The following is a 19037-nucleotide window of genomic DNA, read 5'->3' as shown; positions in this document are numbered from 1 at the left end:
GGATCTGGGTGACTTATCCAAAAAGTAACATGAAAATTCTTCACAGCAAGAAAAACTCGACTTAGTAAACAAGAGAAGACAGCCCACATTCACCAGGCTATTCATTACCTGGAACAGTTTCACTTTCTAGGACTTTGCAGATGCTGTGATGAAGGTGAAAGTTAGTGCCTCTTAGTAACATACCACACTGAAAATGTATATTTAAAATGTACAGTATTTCTCACCTAGCTTTTTATATCTATACATTTAGGGCCAAATTCTGATACTCTTATTCAGGCTGAATAGTACCTGATTTTAATAAATCACTAAAAGACTACAGTACTATTCAGCCTTTTTCTTTTTTAAATGAAAACAACCACACTATTTCTATTTGTACAAATCCCCCTGTCAGATTGAAGCAAAGTTTACACAAATCTTGCTTCCTCTGCCATTTCTAATGAATTTTTCATATTACAGTTTGATGTCAGATTCATCTGTTTTGTCAAAAATTTAGTTAAAAACCTCTCATATAATTGCACTTTGAACACATCTCTCACTCAAACAAAATTTTTGCTGTTAGATTAGAATTTCTGGGCCACAAACCCAGCAGCATGAAGGACCTTGAACTGGCCTTCATTCTGCTATCAGTGCAATCAGGACAGCTTCATACTGCTTCCAGAATGTTTTGAGAACACTGTACACAGAGGGATTGCCAATGGATTGTTTACAGAATGCTATAATAAAATTTTTTTAAAAAAACAAGGTTCTCCTCAGGTCTTTCTCTTCAAGACTCTCCACAGCCGCAATCAATGTACGTTAGTTCTTAGTGTAGTGTTAAACTAAAGGTCATCTGTGAGCTCTGCCACGTGAGTTTCACAAAATTGCTGCCCCCTTGATCTCTGCATGAGGTGGTGTGTTTGGAAGAAACTGTTAAGATGTTTTGGACTTATAAATTCCAGCTAAGAATGCAAATGAAGGACTGTTCAAGAAACAATCTTTGATATGATCCTGGCATCAAGGATCATATCTCAGTGGACAGAAGGAGAAAGACTGAAAGTCTACTGCCCAGAGCAGGATTTCAGCCACAGATCAACCAAAACGCTGACATCTAAACTATATAAATTACTCACACCCGACTATGTAAGGGATTCCTATTGGAGGTTCGTTATCTGTTTGAAGGACAGCTTCTTAAATTTATCAAAGAAAGATTTCTCTTTCTAATTACCTGAGAAACATTCTAATAGGAGTTAGTTAAATACAGCCTCCAGAGAAACAGCTGTGTTACCTGTTATTTTATGGTACGGTGCAACACTGTCTGCACCCCTGCCTGCCTTTAGTAATGGAACTGATGTGAGCTTGAATTGAATAAGGCATTGCTACTCATTCAGCTGATCATTGATTTTTTCTTTCCTGAATTTCTTTTTATTATAATGATTTTTTTTTAATTTCAGTCAACTTTGTTCAGACAAGATTCTCATCCACATATGTGCTGACCTCATAATGAGAACCAAGCAAAACAGATACTGATTATTCACATGCCAATGCATTCATACAAAATATTACATTTCCCCTCATTGATTTCAGACTGACATTATACAACACATAAATGCTTATTTGCCTTAGTCCCAATCCCTTATCTACCCCACTCTACTTCCACCCAGAAGGCAGGATTGGATATTTCCTCAAGAAGGGTGGAGACTGAAAGATGGAGACATAGCATCCAGTACCTTGACCAAAATTTTGGCTCATAATTCTTTTTGGTACTGTGTGAGCACTACTGAATCCATATTCATCTCTGTGGTCCAGAATAAACTGCAGAAAATGGCTCTGAATATACCTGGCTTGGTAGCTTTAATTGTGTTTTATGCAATAACTTTAGCCATTGGAATTTGGGCTTCTTGGAAAAGCAAAAAGGACCAGAAGAAAGGGAAACCAAGTGAGATGATCATAGTGGGGAGCAGGAACATGAATTTTTTCATTGGATTATTCACTGCAACTGGTAAGTGTTCTGAAAGGAAATTTGTTTATCTTATTAAAACATTCAGGTTGAGCTTTTCTCATTCACAACATAAATTTGCTCTTCTAAGTCTGGGATATGGAAGTTTTATTAGCATTGTGGGCCAGATTGTGCCAGCTCTACTCACACTGAGCAGTCCCTAATGCCTTGAGTAGTCCCACTTAAATTAGTGGGACTCCTTGAGGAATATGATACTACTCAAGTGGTTCTAATTTAGGGCAAGATTCTGCTACCTTCACTCGTGCATCCGATGAAGTGAGCTGTAGCTCACGAAAGCTTATGCTCAAATAAATTTGTTAGTCTCTAAGGTGCCACAAGTACTCCTTTTCTTTTTGCGAATACAGACTAACACGGCTGCTACTCTGAAACCGTTCACTCGTGTTGAATACCTTACTTGTTATATGGGATATGGTGCTGCTCATCATGAGTAAGGCTATCAGAATCTGCCTATAAAGAAGGATGTATATATAGTTCTTTAAAGCATTTACACACTATGCTTCTGACACCTCTTCTATTTCTTCTGTGTTTTCCCATCATCAGAGATTTTTCCCTCTTACCTGTCATTAGGGGAATGCTGTCCCAAGTGACATTTGTCTGGCCAGCAGATTTGCTTAGTTTTAGTCTAAGCTGAAGACTCACTTTTTTGAATGCAGTATGTGTTTGACTGTTGTTTTAAGGGATTTATTTTCTTAAGCACACATTTGCTATTGTAAAGGACCATGATACATGGGAATTATGTTCTATAAATTATTAAGGAACAATAAATGAAATGCTATTTGCTCCTGCTATCTGCTCCAGCCAGTGTCTACCATAAACAAAAATAGAAATAAAAATAAACTTATTGCTTGGAAATATTCTGAACATTAATGAGTTTTCCATGCAAATGTAGCTATTCACTTTGAGTATCACCTCTCCAGAATTTTACTCAGGCCAGGTCTACACTGCAATGTTTTGTCAGCATAGCTATGTTGGACAGGGGTGTGAAAAACTCTCATCCCCCAGCCAACACAGCTATGCTGGAAAAACCCCCAGAACAGATTCAGCTATGCTGACACAAGAGTACTTCTGTTGCCATAGCTAATGTCATCCAGGAAGGTGATGTTATTATCCTGGCAGAAAAACTCCTGTCAATCTACACTGCATCCCCTATAGGTGCTTTTGCCAGTATAACTGTATCCACAGAACCTGTGTAGTGTAAACTAGCCTTTAGAGTCAGATTCTGATAAATGTGATAATTGTGAAGTAAAAAAAATCTGGAGTAAATGTAAGTGTGAGTAAACACTCACCAATGTGAATAGAGGTTCACAATCTGGCTCTGTACTTTTCAATATGTTTTATGAGAGTAGTAAGGCAATATATGTCTCATCACTATTTCTTCTGCCCCCCCCCCTTTTTTTTCAGCAACATGGGTCGGAGGAGCATATATCAATGGTACAGCTGAAACTGTCTATCTTCCCACAAGAGGACTAGTGTGGGTCCAGGCGCCAATAGGATTTGCTTTGTCCCTTGTTATTGGTAAAAAAAAAAAAAAAAGCATGTTATAAATCTTTTTTTTTTTTAATCCAGTGTTATGAATCTAAAAAATTCAGCCTCTCCCAGTGTTGACCGGGTCTTTTCCCTGCTACCCAGAACATACAGGTTCACAGACAGACTCTTGAGCTGAAGAAGTATGTCTTTTATTTGCTGATTCAATGAGAGATCAGTCCACCGAAACATGGCACAGCATAGGGTTAAATGCTAGCGCATACACACATTCAGGTGCTCACCTTAAATACATTGTTACAAAATTAATCATTATAGATGTAAACACTTTTCTGCCTAACACTAAGATTAGTTTGCTAACTCAGTTGTTTACCTGATCAGGTTGTTGACCAAGATGTTCCCCTGATTGAACCGCTGACCAGTTGTTCATCTGATTGAAGTGCTGGCTCAGCTTTTCACTTGGCTGTTCCCCCTCCCTGCCAGACAAGCAGACATCTTTTCATATGTCCCAACATCTACAATATACATTCTACATATTACATATTCTACACTCAGATAACTGTCAAATACTCAGGCTCTTTAAATTATTCTGAATGAAGTGTCAGATAGTGGACATCCAAAAAGTGATATAATTGGCCTTTATTGGACTATGTTCCGCATACATACAATAGATTCAGGATGAGAATTCAAGAGATTAATAATGGGAGGATTAGGGCCTAAAATGCAGAACTCAATGGGGCTCTGTGCAGATGCAGAGATTCACCCGCATGAGACAATCTACAGCAAGAGAATCTTATTTGTGCGTTTTGCTTGCATGTGATATTCTGTAATACTATTTTTCTCCAATATCCTTTTGGCAGTAGGAACATCATGCCCTCAACAAAATGTAATTCTTTCTTTGAAATGTTTGTGGAGCTAAAAAGTATCACCATGATTTCCCCACCAAAATACATTCTCCTAACACCTTAAATCTCAATGCATGTTTGCTACAGAAGACCTAGCCAAGCCCCTGAGTGGACAGTCACCAGTCAGCTGTAATTGTACCAACTTTGGAGCCCATGTTCTTCCAAGCCAACTGGATCTGGTCAGCATCCAGTCACTGCTTCTAACTCTGGGCCTCTCAGAATATGTCTACACAACAATGTAAGCCTAAAATTAGTGGGGCTCAAGTTGACCTGACTCAACCGTGGGCTTGAGCATTTACATTGCATTTTAACCCGAGGTTAAGGATTTTCTGACCCCTGGTGTGCTCACTTGTAACACTGATAGACCCCGGTCATCGGGATTGAACCTGGGCTCTTTGGAGCTAAATACATGAGCCTCTACTGCATGAGTTAAATGCCATATGGCCCTTAGCTAAGGTTGTAGAGCAGACTCATTAATCTCTCTCTAAGTGGTCTCGGTGCCACTACATATGGGGTTCTCAATCTTTTGTACTGGTGATCCCTTTCCTATAGCAAGTCTTTGAGTGTGCCCCCCTCCCTTATAAATTAAAAACACTTTTTAATATATTTAACACCATTATAAATGCTGGAGGCAAAGTGGGGTTTGGGGTGGAGGCTGACAGTTTGCGACCCCCCATGTAATAACCTCGTGACCCCCTGAGGGGTCCCAACCCCCAGTTTGAGAACCCCTGCCCTAGATGGGACAGAACCACACACCCAAGAGATGTGTGAGTTACACACACACATGCGCATGCGCGTGCACCAGGGTCAACACTCTCGGCCTAGGAATGTGTTGCACTGTGAGAAAACTCTACTGTCTATGCTGTTGACTAATGCTAGCTATTGATGGGACTCAGGTGCCCATAAGGATCACATGAGTACATAAGCTGCATAATTAGCTTATTTGGTGGCTGTCTCAGTAGAATGACTGGGGTTTGAGAAGGCTTTATACTGAACTACCATCTAACCAGACAACTAGGCTCTCCACCAGTTTAGGATGAGTCAGGAAAATGCACATGTGCAGCTGTTCTGAGGAGAATTAGCACATCAGGCTCCCGGGCTGTCAAACTATGAAAGTGAAACTTCACAATTCTTAATTTCTGAAATGGGATGTTCAGTGATGGTGTTTTCGTTTGGCTGGTTTTTTATTTACTTTTGTCTGTCTGTTTCAAAGTTTGACATAAAAGGCAGGTTTCAGAGGAAACACATTCCAGCTCGGCTGGCAGCAGAGCAGTGAAGTGCATCCCCATGTGCTCCAGCACCTCCCAGGATCCCTTATTCCTGCCCCGACACACCCTGGGAGGCTGTGGGGAAGTTTGGGGGCTGGCTCCCACTCACTGCCCTGACAGCACACACTGCCTGGGCACTCTGCACATGCAGCCCCCAGGGGGGCCGGAGAGCAGAGCGGAGACCAAGCAGCAGCCCTGCAGGGAGGGAAAGCGGTCAGGGTGTTGAGGGTCATCTTTCCCCGGCCATGCTGAGCTGGGAGTTCTGGTCCCCCCCCCCCCCCGCAGGGCAGTCGCTTGATCCCTGCTCTTCTCTCTAGGACCCCCGCCTTCCCTAGGGTTGCATGTCCAGTAGACAAGGGGTTAACCTGCTGATTCGACCTGCTGCCATTTGCAAAGGGAGGTGCAGCTTCCATTTGCAATAGAGTGCAACAGATGGCATCACAGATCGTCGGCATAGAGAAGACTAAGGAAGTTGCCCGAAGGAACTCTGGGATACATTCAGAGGACTTCTGGGACCCGAGTCAAGCTGGGACCCCGTGCACAAAGGAAAGCAATAGAGCTCGAACGCCAGGTCCCAGTGCCAGCTTAATGTTTGCCCGGACCCTCCAGCCCTGCAGGGTCCTGGGAACCTAGGTCCGAGCCCTTGGTTAGCACAATTGGTATGTGGACGCAAGGGAGTTAGATTTGAGCCCAGGCTTAAGCCTAGGCTTACACTGCTGGGTAGACATACCCTAAGGCCCACTAGTGGGTCCAGACCTCTTGTCTGGCCCCCTCTGTGGGTGCTCTGGATTGTAATTTAACTCTTTGGGGACACATGGCAAGTAAAGTAAAGAACACAGGCTTTGCTCTGGAGCTTTTAAAATCACAGTAAGCTTTGCTGTCAAAGCATACAAGAGTTACAGATCTCTAGGAAAACAACAGGAGCCTGAATGCTCTTTTCCCTGTGTCTACTATGCTCATCCCTTCTTGTGAATCCTTAGGCCTAGTCCATGTGTCAAGTAGGTAGGCCCCGTGGGCCCTTTACCTTCTGAAGTCTCTGTTGTTCAGCAAGAGAGTGAGGACCAAGAGCAGATCTTACCTTTAAATAAGGTTTCAGTCCCCTTTGTCACGTTATCTATTGACCAGCTTCATGATCTCAGTCAGGTGGTTGAAGTCCTACTCCCCTGGGAGACAAACTAGGCGAACCAGTTTCCTTTAGCCTGGCCACTGGTTTCAGCAAATCCAGTGTTCTGACAAGCATCACGGATGACTCTTGTGTTAGTTGCTTTAGGGAGGCGCCCTGCATTACAATAAGCTGCCTTGGTCTGTCCTTGGCATCTCTAGGCAGGCACAACGAGACACTCCAAATGCAAGTCATATTCTTCAAAATGGCAGTTACAATGTCAAGGGCAGGTCACAATGAGATACAGCCATACACCAGTCCATCACATAAAGCTGGAATAGTGGGTGTGCAACAGTGCCATTTTAAGCCAGCTTCCCCCGGAAGCATGTAGTAGGAATTTAGCAGAATCCTACAAGTAGAGACAAGAAAGAGCTGCTCTTACACTGGGAAATATCTGCCCTGTGAAGAGCACTATGAGCTTGATCCAAAGCCCACTGAAATCAATGGAAAAATGCCTACTGACTTCCATTTCAATCAGGCCCTAAAGCAGTAGCCTATGGGCACGGCAACCCTTTCTCACATGAGTAATCCTTACCAACACAAGAAGCCCCATTCAGAGACTGCAGATCCAGTCCAGCACCCATTCCTCATGTCAGTAATCCCCAGACAAGCAGTCCTGAAGGCATCAGGATTTGGCACTACATACATTCATCAATTTTAATGGAACTACTTGTTTGAGTGAGAATTGCCTATATGAGGACGGAGTGTAGGACTGAGCTCAGTTCATGAGGTGCTGACATTAAAAACAAGATAATTTAATTTTGGAGGAGGCATAGGGGAGCTGCAGGTTTCATTGTATGTAACTGAGGGCAGCATTTATCTCAGTATGTTGCATGGCATCTAGCATTCACAAAATCAAGGACAAACCTATTGCCTTATATCGACCAAAGCACCTGGGCAGCGGGTAGCATAGACAGGGGAAGGCTGTGCCTCCCCAAAGAACCTGGCGTGGCCTCGCCCACACTCCACCCAGAAAGCCCCCTTTTGCTTGCTCTTGTCCTTCTCCCTTGGTCCCAGCCCAGCTGGTCACTTGTGTTCAGGGAAGCAGGCTGGGGCTGGGGCTAGGGTTAGGGTGGCCATGGCCTGCCTGCGGCCGGGACTTGGGGTGGCTGGGGCTACCTAGCACTGAAGGGCCCTCAGGCACTGGGGCCACACTGTCCAGTGCTGAGGGGGGAGATGCCAGAGCTGGGACTGTCCGCCCTGTGCTTGCGGGAGCTCGGGGATTAGGGCTGGCGGACATGGGGAGGGTGGGGCTCTGAGATCCAGCGGGGCTTCAGGCAGGCGCTAGCCTCCCTGCGCCAGTGGGTCACCCACTGCCCATGCCAAAGTGCACTTTTTTCAGATGATGTAAGACCCTTTACAGTGAAAACTCTGTAGGGCCTTGCATTGCCTGAAGAAGATGGTTACTGATGAGAAGTGCACTTTAAAAAGCTTGGTAAATGTGGATATTTAATGAGGTGATCAGCTGATGGACATTTTAACAGGAAACATTAGCAAATTATTCCAGTGTGACCGGTGAACATTGACTAATGCTGGCTTTAATGCAGATATCATTTGGAGCAAAAGGACAGTTCTGACAATTTCTTAGGAGATGTGTATAAAATTCAATGACAATATTATCATTTCTGATAGGTGGCCTCTTCTTTGTAAATCCAATGAGATCCAAAAATTATGTGACAATGATGGATCCTCTCCAAGAAACATACGGGAACATGATTGGAAGCCTTCTCTTTATTCCACCTTTAATAGGAGATATATTCTGGTTTGCAGCTATTCTTGCTTCATTAGGTAAATATATTTGCTCAGCAGTTGTATTTGATAGAAAGATGATGTAGCAAAACACAGAGGACAAGGGAAAGACAGCCATGGATAGCTCTGCTTTACACCACCTTTTGCGGATTATGTGTTCATCGCTAATTCATGAAAATATATTATTTATTCCCTTTCCTAATGTTTCTTGTGCATGTTTAAAGTAAAACTGATGGAAATATAAAATTCACATTTCCATAGTACTAGGTAATGATGTGTATTTATTTACTGTCATCCTGATATTATAAATGAGGAAACTGAATTGCAGAGAGCTTAAGTGACTTGGCCAAGGTCACAAAGTAAGTTGGTGGCAGTACAAGAAACAAAACTCCAGAATCCTTGGCTTCTAGCCAGGTGCCCTAACCGCTAGACTACATTACCATTGGTATCATTTAACAACTTATTTGTATAATAAGAAACTTGCATATATAAGACCTGTTATGATTGTTCAAACTGTCTTTGTCTGCAGGGGCAACAATGAGAGTCATTTTGGATATTGGAGGCTATTTGGCCATAATCATATCGGCATGCACTGTTATACTCTACACTTTACTGGGAGGGCTATACTCAGTTGCATACACAGATGTGATACAGCTGATTTTTATTGTGCTCAGCCTGGTAAGTTCAATGCATTTCTGTGTTATCTGTTTACTCAATATTTCATAATCAAAGATGAGAGACAAAATTCCTCTCGCATTTTCACCAGTCTCAGTCCAAAGTAGGTCTATTGACACTGGTCTCAGACCCCAAAGCTCTACTTTAGGTGTAAAAACAAAAAGGCCCCAGGACTACATAAAGCCAGTTTTTCAACTCTTACTTGGGTTGAGTAGCACTTACTCATACTGTCTATTCACATGAGTAAAGATAGCAGAATCTAGTCCGTAATTATCTTGGCTGGAAATAAACAAAACCCAAGGAGACGGTTATCCAAAAACGCCAATTAATTTAAATAAAGCAACCATGCTTTTAACTACACGATGCAAGACACAAGGCGTAATTCTTCCAGTCTACTCTGCACTGATTAGGCCTCACTGGAGTATTGGGTCCAGTTCTTGGAGCCAGATTTCAGGACAAATTGGAGAAAATCCAGAAAAGAACAACAACAATGATTAAAGGTTCTGAAAACATGACCTATAGGGGAAGATTGAAAAAGTTGAGTTTGTTTAGTCTGGAGATGAGAAGACTAAGATGGGACATGGTAACAGGTTTTCAAGTATATAAAAGTTTGTTACAAGGAAGAGGAGGAAATTTATTCTTGTTAATTTCTGAGGATAGGACTAGAAGCAATGGGCTTAAATTGCATCAAGAGAGGTTTAAGGTTGGACATTAGGAAAAGCTTCCTAACTGTCAGGGTAATTAAGCACTGGAATAAACTGCCTAGAGAGGTTGTGGAATCTCCGTCATTGGAAGTTTTAAAGAGTAGGTTGGACAAACACCTGTCGGGGTGGTCTAGATCAGTGGTTCCCAAACTTGTTCTGCTGCTTGTGCAGGGAAAGCCCCTGGAGAGCCGGGTCGGTTTGTTTACCTGCCGTGTCTGCAGGTTCGGCCAATCACGGCTCCCAGTGGCCACGATTCACTGCTCCAGGCCAATGGGAGCTGCTGGAAGCGGCGGCCAGTACATCCCTCGGCCCACACCGCTTCCAGCAGCTCCCATTGGCCTAGAGCAGCGAACCACAGCCACGGGAGCTGTGATCAGCCGAACCTGTAGACGTGGCAGGTAAACAAACCGGCCTGGCCTGCCAGGGGCTTTCCCACCACAAGTGGCGGAACAAGTTTGGGAACCACTGCTCTAGATAATACTTAGTCCTGCTTTGAGTGCAGGGGACTGGACTAGAAGACTCTTGAGGTCCCTTCCAGTCCTATATTTCTATGATGACCAGGCAGATGCAGGACAGGGCCCAAGAATGGGGGAAAACAAATTACTCTTTGCACCTCCTTTGTGCCTGGTGCACAGCTGAGAATGTACTCAATCTCTCTGTGTCTGAGTTTATCCAACATTACAACAGTGACAATAATTCATATATGGTGGCCCTTTCTGATGGACTCTACTTTTTCTGTTGATAACAGAACATTGACATACCAAATTCTTGGCATAGAGGATATGATACATGGAGTGAAGATTTTAACCTTAATGCATTAGTGAATTACAGTGGGCTGGCACTAGGATGACCAGATATCAAGTGTGAAAATCAGGACAGGTGGTGGAGGATCATAGGCACTTATATAAAACAAAGCCCCGAATATTGGGACTGTCCCTATAAAATCAGGACATCAGTCTAGCTGGCACTGAAAGACCTTGTAGAACAAGAAGGAATTTGAATGAGCTTGATGGAAATGCTTAGGGAAAAAGAGGGGGAATGAGATACAAGAACAGGAATAAAGAGTGGCATGAAATGAAGACGAGCAGGAGGAGGAGACAAAAGGGACAGTTAGGCAGCAGGCTTGAGATGGTTGTAGGAGGCAGGAGTGGGAGAGGAGGAAATTAGAGCAAAGGCAAGGCCAAGGAGCTTGGATAGGCTATAGAAGTGAGAGGAAGCTAGTGAAGAGATTCAGTGTTTCCATTTTAATCCCAGTGGATCTGTGTCCCATTTGCCCTGCTCAACTCTGCAACAGAAAACATTTATTACACTGCTGCTCAGGAATCCTACCAAGCCCCTTGGATTGGGCAAGTACAAACAGAATATCTTGGAAGGTGGCTGGATGACTTCTTATATCTGGTAAGAAATCTTTCTTGGATGGGCTAGTGGGGTGGGAAATTGGACTGGGTGAATGGTTTCATCATCCATTCCAAAGCCAGTTCACAGAGCTGGCAAAAGACTGATCCCTGAAACAAAGGCCACCGCCCACCAAACTTCAACTCTCTGCTCCCAAGCATCGAGGCACTAAGAAAGAATCACAAAAAAGGCATTTTTCAGTGGCCACATTCTCAGGAAACAGCTGGATCATTCTGGCTGAACTTTTAAAACAGTTAAAGTTTGTTAAATATATAAGCAACTGAAATTAAACTCTTATAATGGTGTAGGTAACCTTGATAACAGAAGGTGCTACTAGCCCTACCAATAAATAAAATAATACTAACAGGCATGGAATGTTGTCTCACTGCATTAACATTTGAATGTTTCAGGTTCTTGGTAGTATCCCGTGGCAAACTTATTTCCAACGAGTTCTCTCAGCCTCCTCACCAAGACAAGCAAAGCTCATTTCCTATCTCTCTGGATTGGGGAGCTTTTTAATGGCCATCCCCTCTGTGCTCATAGGGGCCGTAGCAGCATCCACAGGTAAAACTAAATCATGTGGCTTTAAGAAATGTACTTTTTTGCTCAAGGTTTAAAATCAGTGGCCAAGATTATTAAAATGGGGCCTAAAGATAGGACTACATTGTCCTGATTTAGGCACCTAAGAAAGCAGCTGGTTTCAGTGCCGAGCATCGAGTAGCTTTTACTGACATCAGTCGGAGTTGCTGGACGTTTAGCATTTTTGATACTCAGGCCACTTATTTAGGGGCCTGAATCAGAATGCTGGTATATATATATACCTAATATATACTTACATGTTTTACATTGGGTAAAGAAAGGGGCTGCCACATTTCTATTCTGTGCACAGTACAATACATACACTTGAGCACAAAAAGGGGAAAAAAAGACCAATAAAACTTATTTTCCCTCACTGCTTTATACTCATGATCTTTACTGCGTTGTGTCAGTATCATTGATCATGTTCAAGGGAGAAAATGCTCAAAGGAATTTAAAGATTCAGTGATAAAACAAAAACAAACTCCTCCCTCCTCCTTTCCCTCCAAAAAAAAATCTCAATCCTAGTTGGAGCAGGATCAAGCTCTTGTGGAAGTAAATAGCTTAAGCGTCAGAAAAGAATTTGATACTTATGGGCTAAAGCTGTCAGAGAAATCAGTGCGAAGACCCCACCTTTGAGCAATCAATGTCTGGAGGGAGGCCAGACCTCTCAGTGCCCTGTTCCCAGAAGCAGCAGAGGGGACACTCCTGCAGGCACATTGTGCCCTGGACCAACCATCCCTCCAATTGGTTGACTCAGTTCACTGCCAGTTTACCCAGCCGTATTGGACCATTGTGCCCCTTACTTGATACATAAACCAGTGTTAGGATTCGGCATTAACAACATATACATACTTTCTAGCTAGGTTTCCAAGGACTTTCAGTTCTTATGCTTCAGGACATACACTGATCACCACTTGGAGTCAGGAAACAACATAATCTAAGTTCTAGAACACAGTTTTTAACTGTGGAAGGATGGCTCTTTGTAGAAATACAGCTCTGAAGGCAACAAAAGCATGAATTAAATATTTAATTCTTCACCTCCTTTTTTTGTTCTGTGTTCAAGACTGGAACCAGACGAGCTATGGTCTTCCAACACCAGTGGAGAGAGGAGAGTCAGCCATGATACTGCCATTAGTGCTGCATTATCTCTGCCCGACCTACATTTCCATTGGTGGCTTGGGAGCGATCGCTGCTGCCGTCATGTCTTCTGCAGATTCAGCCCTTCTCTCTGCCAGCTCTATGTTTGCACACAACATCTACAGAAAAATTCTTAGGAAACAGGTGACAGATTCACCACTAGTATTTACAGCGGGGAGAAACTACTGAAAATCTGTGCAAAATTTTTGCTACCATTTCAGGTGTCTGATTTCAGATTCCCAAAATTTCAACTGTTTGTCAAATTTAGGGAAACTTTAATTTTCACATGACATTTGCTCTCCCCAGTACAGCACTGCTGTCTGCTGGAAGCCCGGAGATCCCAGACTTGAACACTTGTCTGTCATGACTGGGATATGTGACCTTGTCCAAATCATTTAGGCTCAGATTCTTAAAGGTATTTAGTCAATTGCTGTAGTCAGCATTGCAAGGCCCAACTGATTTAGGAGCCTAATCTAATTTTCAAAAGCAATTTAGGCCCTTAAGAGTCTAAATCCCATCAATGGTATTTTGGCTGTCAGTGATATTTTGGCTCCTAATTGCTGAAATCCTTTTGGAAAATGAATTTGGTTAGGTGCTGCAACACTGAGCACAGCAATGCCCAGTGCTTAATTTGTAAAGAAAGAGGTGCTCGGCTTCAAGCAATTAAGTGACGTGTCTCAACCGATTATTTTACATTCATAATTGATACAGCAAGTCCAGAGGTGCTGGGGCTATGAACTGCCAAGCCTACAGATGTCAGGGCTCAGCCCTGGCACAAATTAAGTACTGGCAATGCCTAAAAACCATTCAAAATCTGTGCCTTGACCTCTGGGAGCCTTGTTCTCCCATCTTTTAAAATGGGGGTAAGAACATTTAAGTAGAAGTGTTGTGAAACATAAATGTAACTGTGGTTAAAGGTCACAAATTGTGTTGTAACAAAGGTGAAATTCATAGATCACACCTCCATATCTCACAACAACAGGGACTGATTAATGCTTTAACAGACTGTATGTTATTGATACAACACAGAGAGACTGATTCCGCTCCCATTGCAGCAAATGGGAGTTTTACTATAGACTTCAATGGGGATAGCTTCAAGTCCGTAAAGGTATACAAGTCAGAAGTGGTAACAGTCCAAGAGCTACTGATTCCTATTCTTGTGGTCAACAGGCTAGCCCATGCTGCCAAAGTCAAACTGGGGTTTGCAAAAACACTGGAAGTTTGCAGAAGTTCTGTAAACTCAAAATGGCAAAAACAAAATTATTATGAGTATGGCAACTTTGGCTTGCAGGGCACAGGCTGCTGGGCTGTTTTATTGCTGTGTAGACTTTCAGGTTCGGGTTGCAGCCTGGGTTCTAGGACCCTCCGGGGTAGGAGGATCCTAGACCTCAGGCTCCAGCCCAAGCCTGGAAGTCTACACAACAATGAAACAACCCCACAGCCTGAGCTCCACGAGCTTGAATCAGAGGGCATGGGCCAACCGCGGGTTTTTCTTTGCTGTGTAGACATATTCTATGTTGCTCAGCTCCAGTATTTGATAGCTACTCTAATTCCAAAGATGTCTTTCAAAATGAACATAGAAAAACTCTACATTCAAACCTCTGGGCTAAGTCAAGACTAATTCAAATCCAGCCCAGGTTAGTAATGCTTACAGATAGCTTCTGATGGGCCAAACCAAAATTCTAGATCCAAATACCTCTGAATGTAGGTGTATTCAAAATCTGGATCCAGAACTAAATTCTTCAGCTGAAGTCTATTTGTAAAATTTGGATCTGGATATTATTTATCTGATCATTGTAAACTTGAGATTGGATTCAGGATCAGATTAAATGAGCCAGTAATGATTTCTACAACAATACTCCCTTATTTTACAGGCTACGGAGAAAGAAGTTGTCTCCATAATGAGGGTCTCCATGGTGGTTTTTGGGGCAGCAGCTGCAGGCCTGGCTTTTTACTTCCATTCTATTTATGATCTGTGGTTCCTGAGTGGTGAGCTGGTGTACGCCCTTCTCTTTCCCCAGCTCTGCTGCGTCCTCTTCATTCCCAACACCAACACATATGGCTCAGCTGCTGGATTCTTCTTCGGGTTCCTGTTAAGGCTGCTGGCAGGGGAGCCTTCCCTGAAAATCCCCCCTATAATCCACTACCCAGGCTGCTCCCTTGTGGATGGCGTCTACGTTCAGCTGTTTCCTTTTAAAACCTTCACCATGCTTCTCACTTTGGGGACTATCGTCGCTGTTTCATACCTGGTGGCATTTTTGTTTAAGAGAAACATCCTCCCTCGCAGATGGGATGTTTGCAGTGTAATAAAAGAAAATGGTGCATTCACCCACCCACCCTATGCAAGATAGAAGAACAGGTGAATTTACAAGCAGCTATGCTACTAGAGAATCATGATTAAATGCAGGGCATTACTGATCATTCTGCAGTTAAGTTAGCAGATCAATGACATTTCTTTTCCAGTCTTCTCTCGCCAATCATGAATTATTTGGTAGATTCGTAAAGAAAACAATAATTCCATTTGCACTATAAAAAAGGAATGAAGTCAGAATATGCAACAATTTAAGGGCATCTGGTGAAGGAATTTGATCTTGCAGTGGTTAGAAGTGTTAATATAATGAAATAACGCAATCCTTCTGCTTGTTCTTGGTACTAGGAGCTTGAAAAATGCAATAGGGATGAGAGGTTACAAAGTGAGTTGCCACAGATGTGAACTTCGTACGTGACACCTCCACATCACACAACAAAGGGGACTGATTGATCTTTTAACAAATTGTATTTTATTCATAAGACACACACAGGCTGATCCTGCTCCCATCGCAGCAAATGGGAATTTTACTACAGACTTCAATGGGGATAGCACCAGGCCTATGAAAGTATATAGACAAGTATGCTACCTTTTGAATTTGATATAGTCCCCAGTGAAATGGCAAAGCTATCTGTTGGGGGGAGAAATCAGATGTGGAAAAAAATAAGATACCCACTACTTTTACAGTGCATAAATTATATATTGGACCAACCAGGCTGTTGAAATCAATACTTTCCATTAGCTATACTGAATTTTACAGAGGTATGGTCTAATCACAGTTTAAACAGAAGTCTGGGAGCCGGAAATTCCTGAGTTCTATATAAGCATTTGCCAACGACTCCCTCTTGTGGTCCTGGTGAAGTCATTTAAACTATGGTCCCCAGTTTTATTATCTGCAAAATGGGGATAATGGCCCCAATTCAGAATCTCACTTAATCACATGCTTACCTGTAAGCAACTGAGCAATCTTATCTCTGTTTAACAAAGGACTTCAGCACATGCTTAACTTTAAGCACGTGAGCAGTCCCTTTGACTTCAGATTTTGAACATGCTGAAGTGCTTTGCTGAACCAGAAATGACAATACTTATCTACATCACATGAGGCGGTGATGATTAATTAGCTAAGGTTTGTAAAGAGGTTTGAAGATGAAAAGTTTTAAGTAAGGATCCACCCACTCCAGCTTTCACTGAAGTCATTCAAAACTTCCAGTGATTTGAGTGGGAGCAAGATTGTGTTTGTACACTGATTTGAACATAGAAGGCACTATACGTGGATACTTACCATTAAATCTCAGTTACCATATAAAGATACAAACATATTACCCAAAAAGAAGGTAATGTAATTGACACAAACAATTTCAATCCTTAGCCTTACCGCTGAGCCTGCTAACCATCCTGGTGTCTAACACGGACAGTTGACGCATGTCAACTAGGATCTTTATTTAGACCAACTCTTTGAGTATAGATTATCTGAACATCAGTCAGATAAGGATTCTTCATCATTACTAGGGCCCTACCAAACTCACGGTCCATTTTGGTCAATTTCACAGTCATAGGATTTTTAAAATTGTAAATTTCATTATTTTGGCTATTTAAATCTGAAATGTCATGGTGTTGTAATTGTAGGGGTCCTGATCTAAAAAGGAATTGTTATTATAGGGGGGGTTGTGGTACTGTTACCCTTACTTCTGCACTGCTGCTGCTAGTGGCGGCTGCCTTAAGTGCTGGGCAGCTGGAGAGCGGCCGCTGCTGGCTGGGAGCCCAGATCTGAAGGGAAAGCCACTGCCAGCAGCAGCGCAGAAGTAAGGTTGGCATGGTATGGTATTGCCAACCTTACTTCTGCAATGCTGCTGGCAGGATGCTGCCTTCAGAGCTGGGCATCCTGCCAACAGCCACTGCTCTCTGGCCACCCAGCTCTGAAGGCAGCATAGAAGTAAGGGTGGTAATACTGCAAACCCCCCCCTAAAATAACCTTGTGACCCCCCTGCAACTCCCTTTTGGGTCAAGACCCCCCAATTTGAGAAACGCTGGTCTCCCTTGTGAAATCTGTAAAAGGGTAAAAGTACACAAAAGACCATATTTCATGGGGGGAGACCAGATTTCATGGTCTGTGGTGCGTTTTTCATGGCCATGAATTTGGTAGGGTCCTACTCATTCCTGATCTGACTGGATTGGAAAAACAGCCGTAGAGATAAAAATCTATTACCAACTTGCACAATCTACTTCCCACTTCTGTGATCCCAGCCATGATAAAGTTATGCTACACAGAGGAAAAGTTTCTTGGGAAGAGACCTCTTCCTCAGTTGTTATTAATATACAATCTTATAATGCAAATAACATTTATGTGACGGAGTGCTATTATTATCATCTTAGTTTACTCACACAAAGTCTGTGATGTCCTGGCTTAAACTGCATAAACAATTGGATCTCTCTGAACCTAACCCAAACCTTCACTGATCTGGCCTCCAACCTGATCAGGTCTTTCCATATTCTCTTTCTAATTTGCTGTTGATAAAGAAACAAGGCTTGTGGCCTAGAAACGTTACAACTTTCTCTTCTAGTAGGGAACTTGAAAAAGCTAGCCAGGTAATATTATTATTTACATGGTAGCTCCTATGGCCTTAGGACTTTCACTGTGCTAGGGACTGTAAAGACATAACTAAGAGGTGGACACAAAGAGCTAATTAAACTTGCCAGTCTTGTCACAATCTGCCTAGATGGATGAGCAAGAGGGAGGAGCGGGATAGAAGAGGAAGTAGACTGAAAGACTACCAGATGAACCTTATCTGATGGGAGTTTTTTATGCTCTCTCTTGGCTTTTCTGTTTTTCTTCAACCCAAAATGAATCATCCTAACTGTGGAAAATGCTTTGAATGCAGGAGGTTTGCTCTAATTAAGATAGCATCCTCCATCCTCCCACAATAAGGGGAGAGTACCTTTTGGCCCTAGTAGCCCACAAACTAAAGAAAAAAATGTAAACACTTAAAAACTTTTCCCACATCAGGTATCAAAGCTGACCAGCTAAAACCACATCTAATGCCCTTCTGCCCAGCACCCAGCTCTGCCTTTGCTTTGTGGGGTACACCTCCCCACAAACACTACTATGTTTAATGCTTTTATCCCAGTACTACATTAGGGTATGGTGTTGTGCACAGGCCTGTACTCTAAGTTGTCCAAGGTAACAAAAGTCCAACTCAGCCTCTTACATACAATTGTTTATAAAAGTCAGCCACAGTTAAAGACAACCAGCCTGAATTAGCCCAAACAGAAAGGTCTGCTGATACCACCCAAGGATTGTGATGAGATTATCTGTGGTAAACAAAAGGAGGATGGAATTGGAAATGGGCCAAAATTGGTGTATTGGAAATTAGGCCTAATGGTGGATGAAATAATGAGGGGATGCGCCAATCTACCAACCACCCCCTTTTAAGGGCCTTACAAAAAAGAGACTTTGGAGGGAATTGTGATGCCAGGAGCAGGATGGTTGGACTGGAAGGAATGAGTTTTACCATCATGGCAGTCACCATCTCCTGGGACCCTGGGTAGAGGTGTCATTTCAGATAAATCTGGGGGTTGGGGTGAAGCTGCATCAGTATAAAACATTTTATGTGAATAAATTGTATCCTGCAGAGTCTCCTCCACCCACCCACTCCAACCTCCCCCACAAAAGTGGAAGA

At 42.8% G+C, this 19037-nt stretch overlaps 1 protein-coding gene across 1 annotated transcript; it reads left to right on the top strand.

Annotated features, from left to right (window-relative positions):
* Nucleotides 1-1800: 1800 nt before the first annotated feature.
* Nucleotides 1801-15403, top strand: LOC119843800 (high-affinity choline transporter 1-like). Its single transcript, XM_038373680.2, has 8 exons — nt 1801-1978; nt 3398-3511; nt 8446-8601; nt 9092-9240; nt 11196-11339; nt 11747-11900; nt 12979-13196; nt 14927-15403. Exons 1-8 carry the CDS (start codon nt 1801-1803, stop codon nt 15401-15403), a joined length of 1590 nt encoding a protein of 529 aa, XP_038229608.1.
* The last annotated feature ends 3634 nt before the right edge of the window (nt 15404-19037 follow it).

The sequence above is a fragment of the Dermochelys coriacea genome, chromosome 1, assembly GCF_009764565.3.
Source record: "Dermochelys coriacea isolate rDerCor1 chromosome 1, rDerCor1.pri.v4, whole genome shotgun sequence".
Taxonomy (NCBI): Eukaryota; Metazoa; Chordata; order Testudines; family Dermochelyidae; genus Dermochelys; species Dermochelys coriacea.
This window is presented reverse-complemented; position numbering and strand designations above follow the sequence as displayed.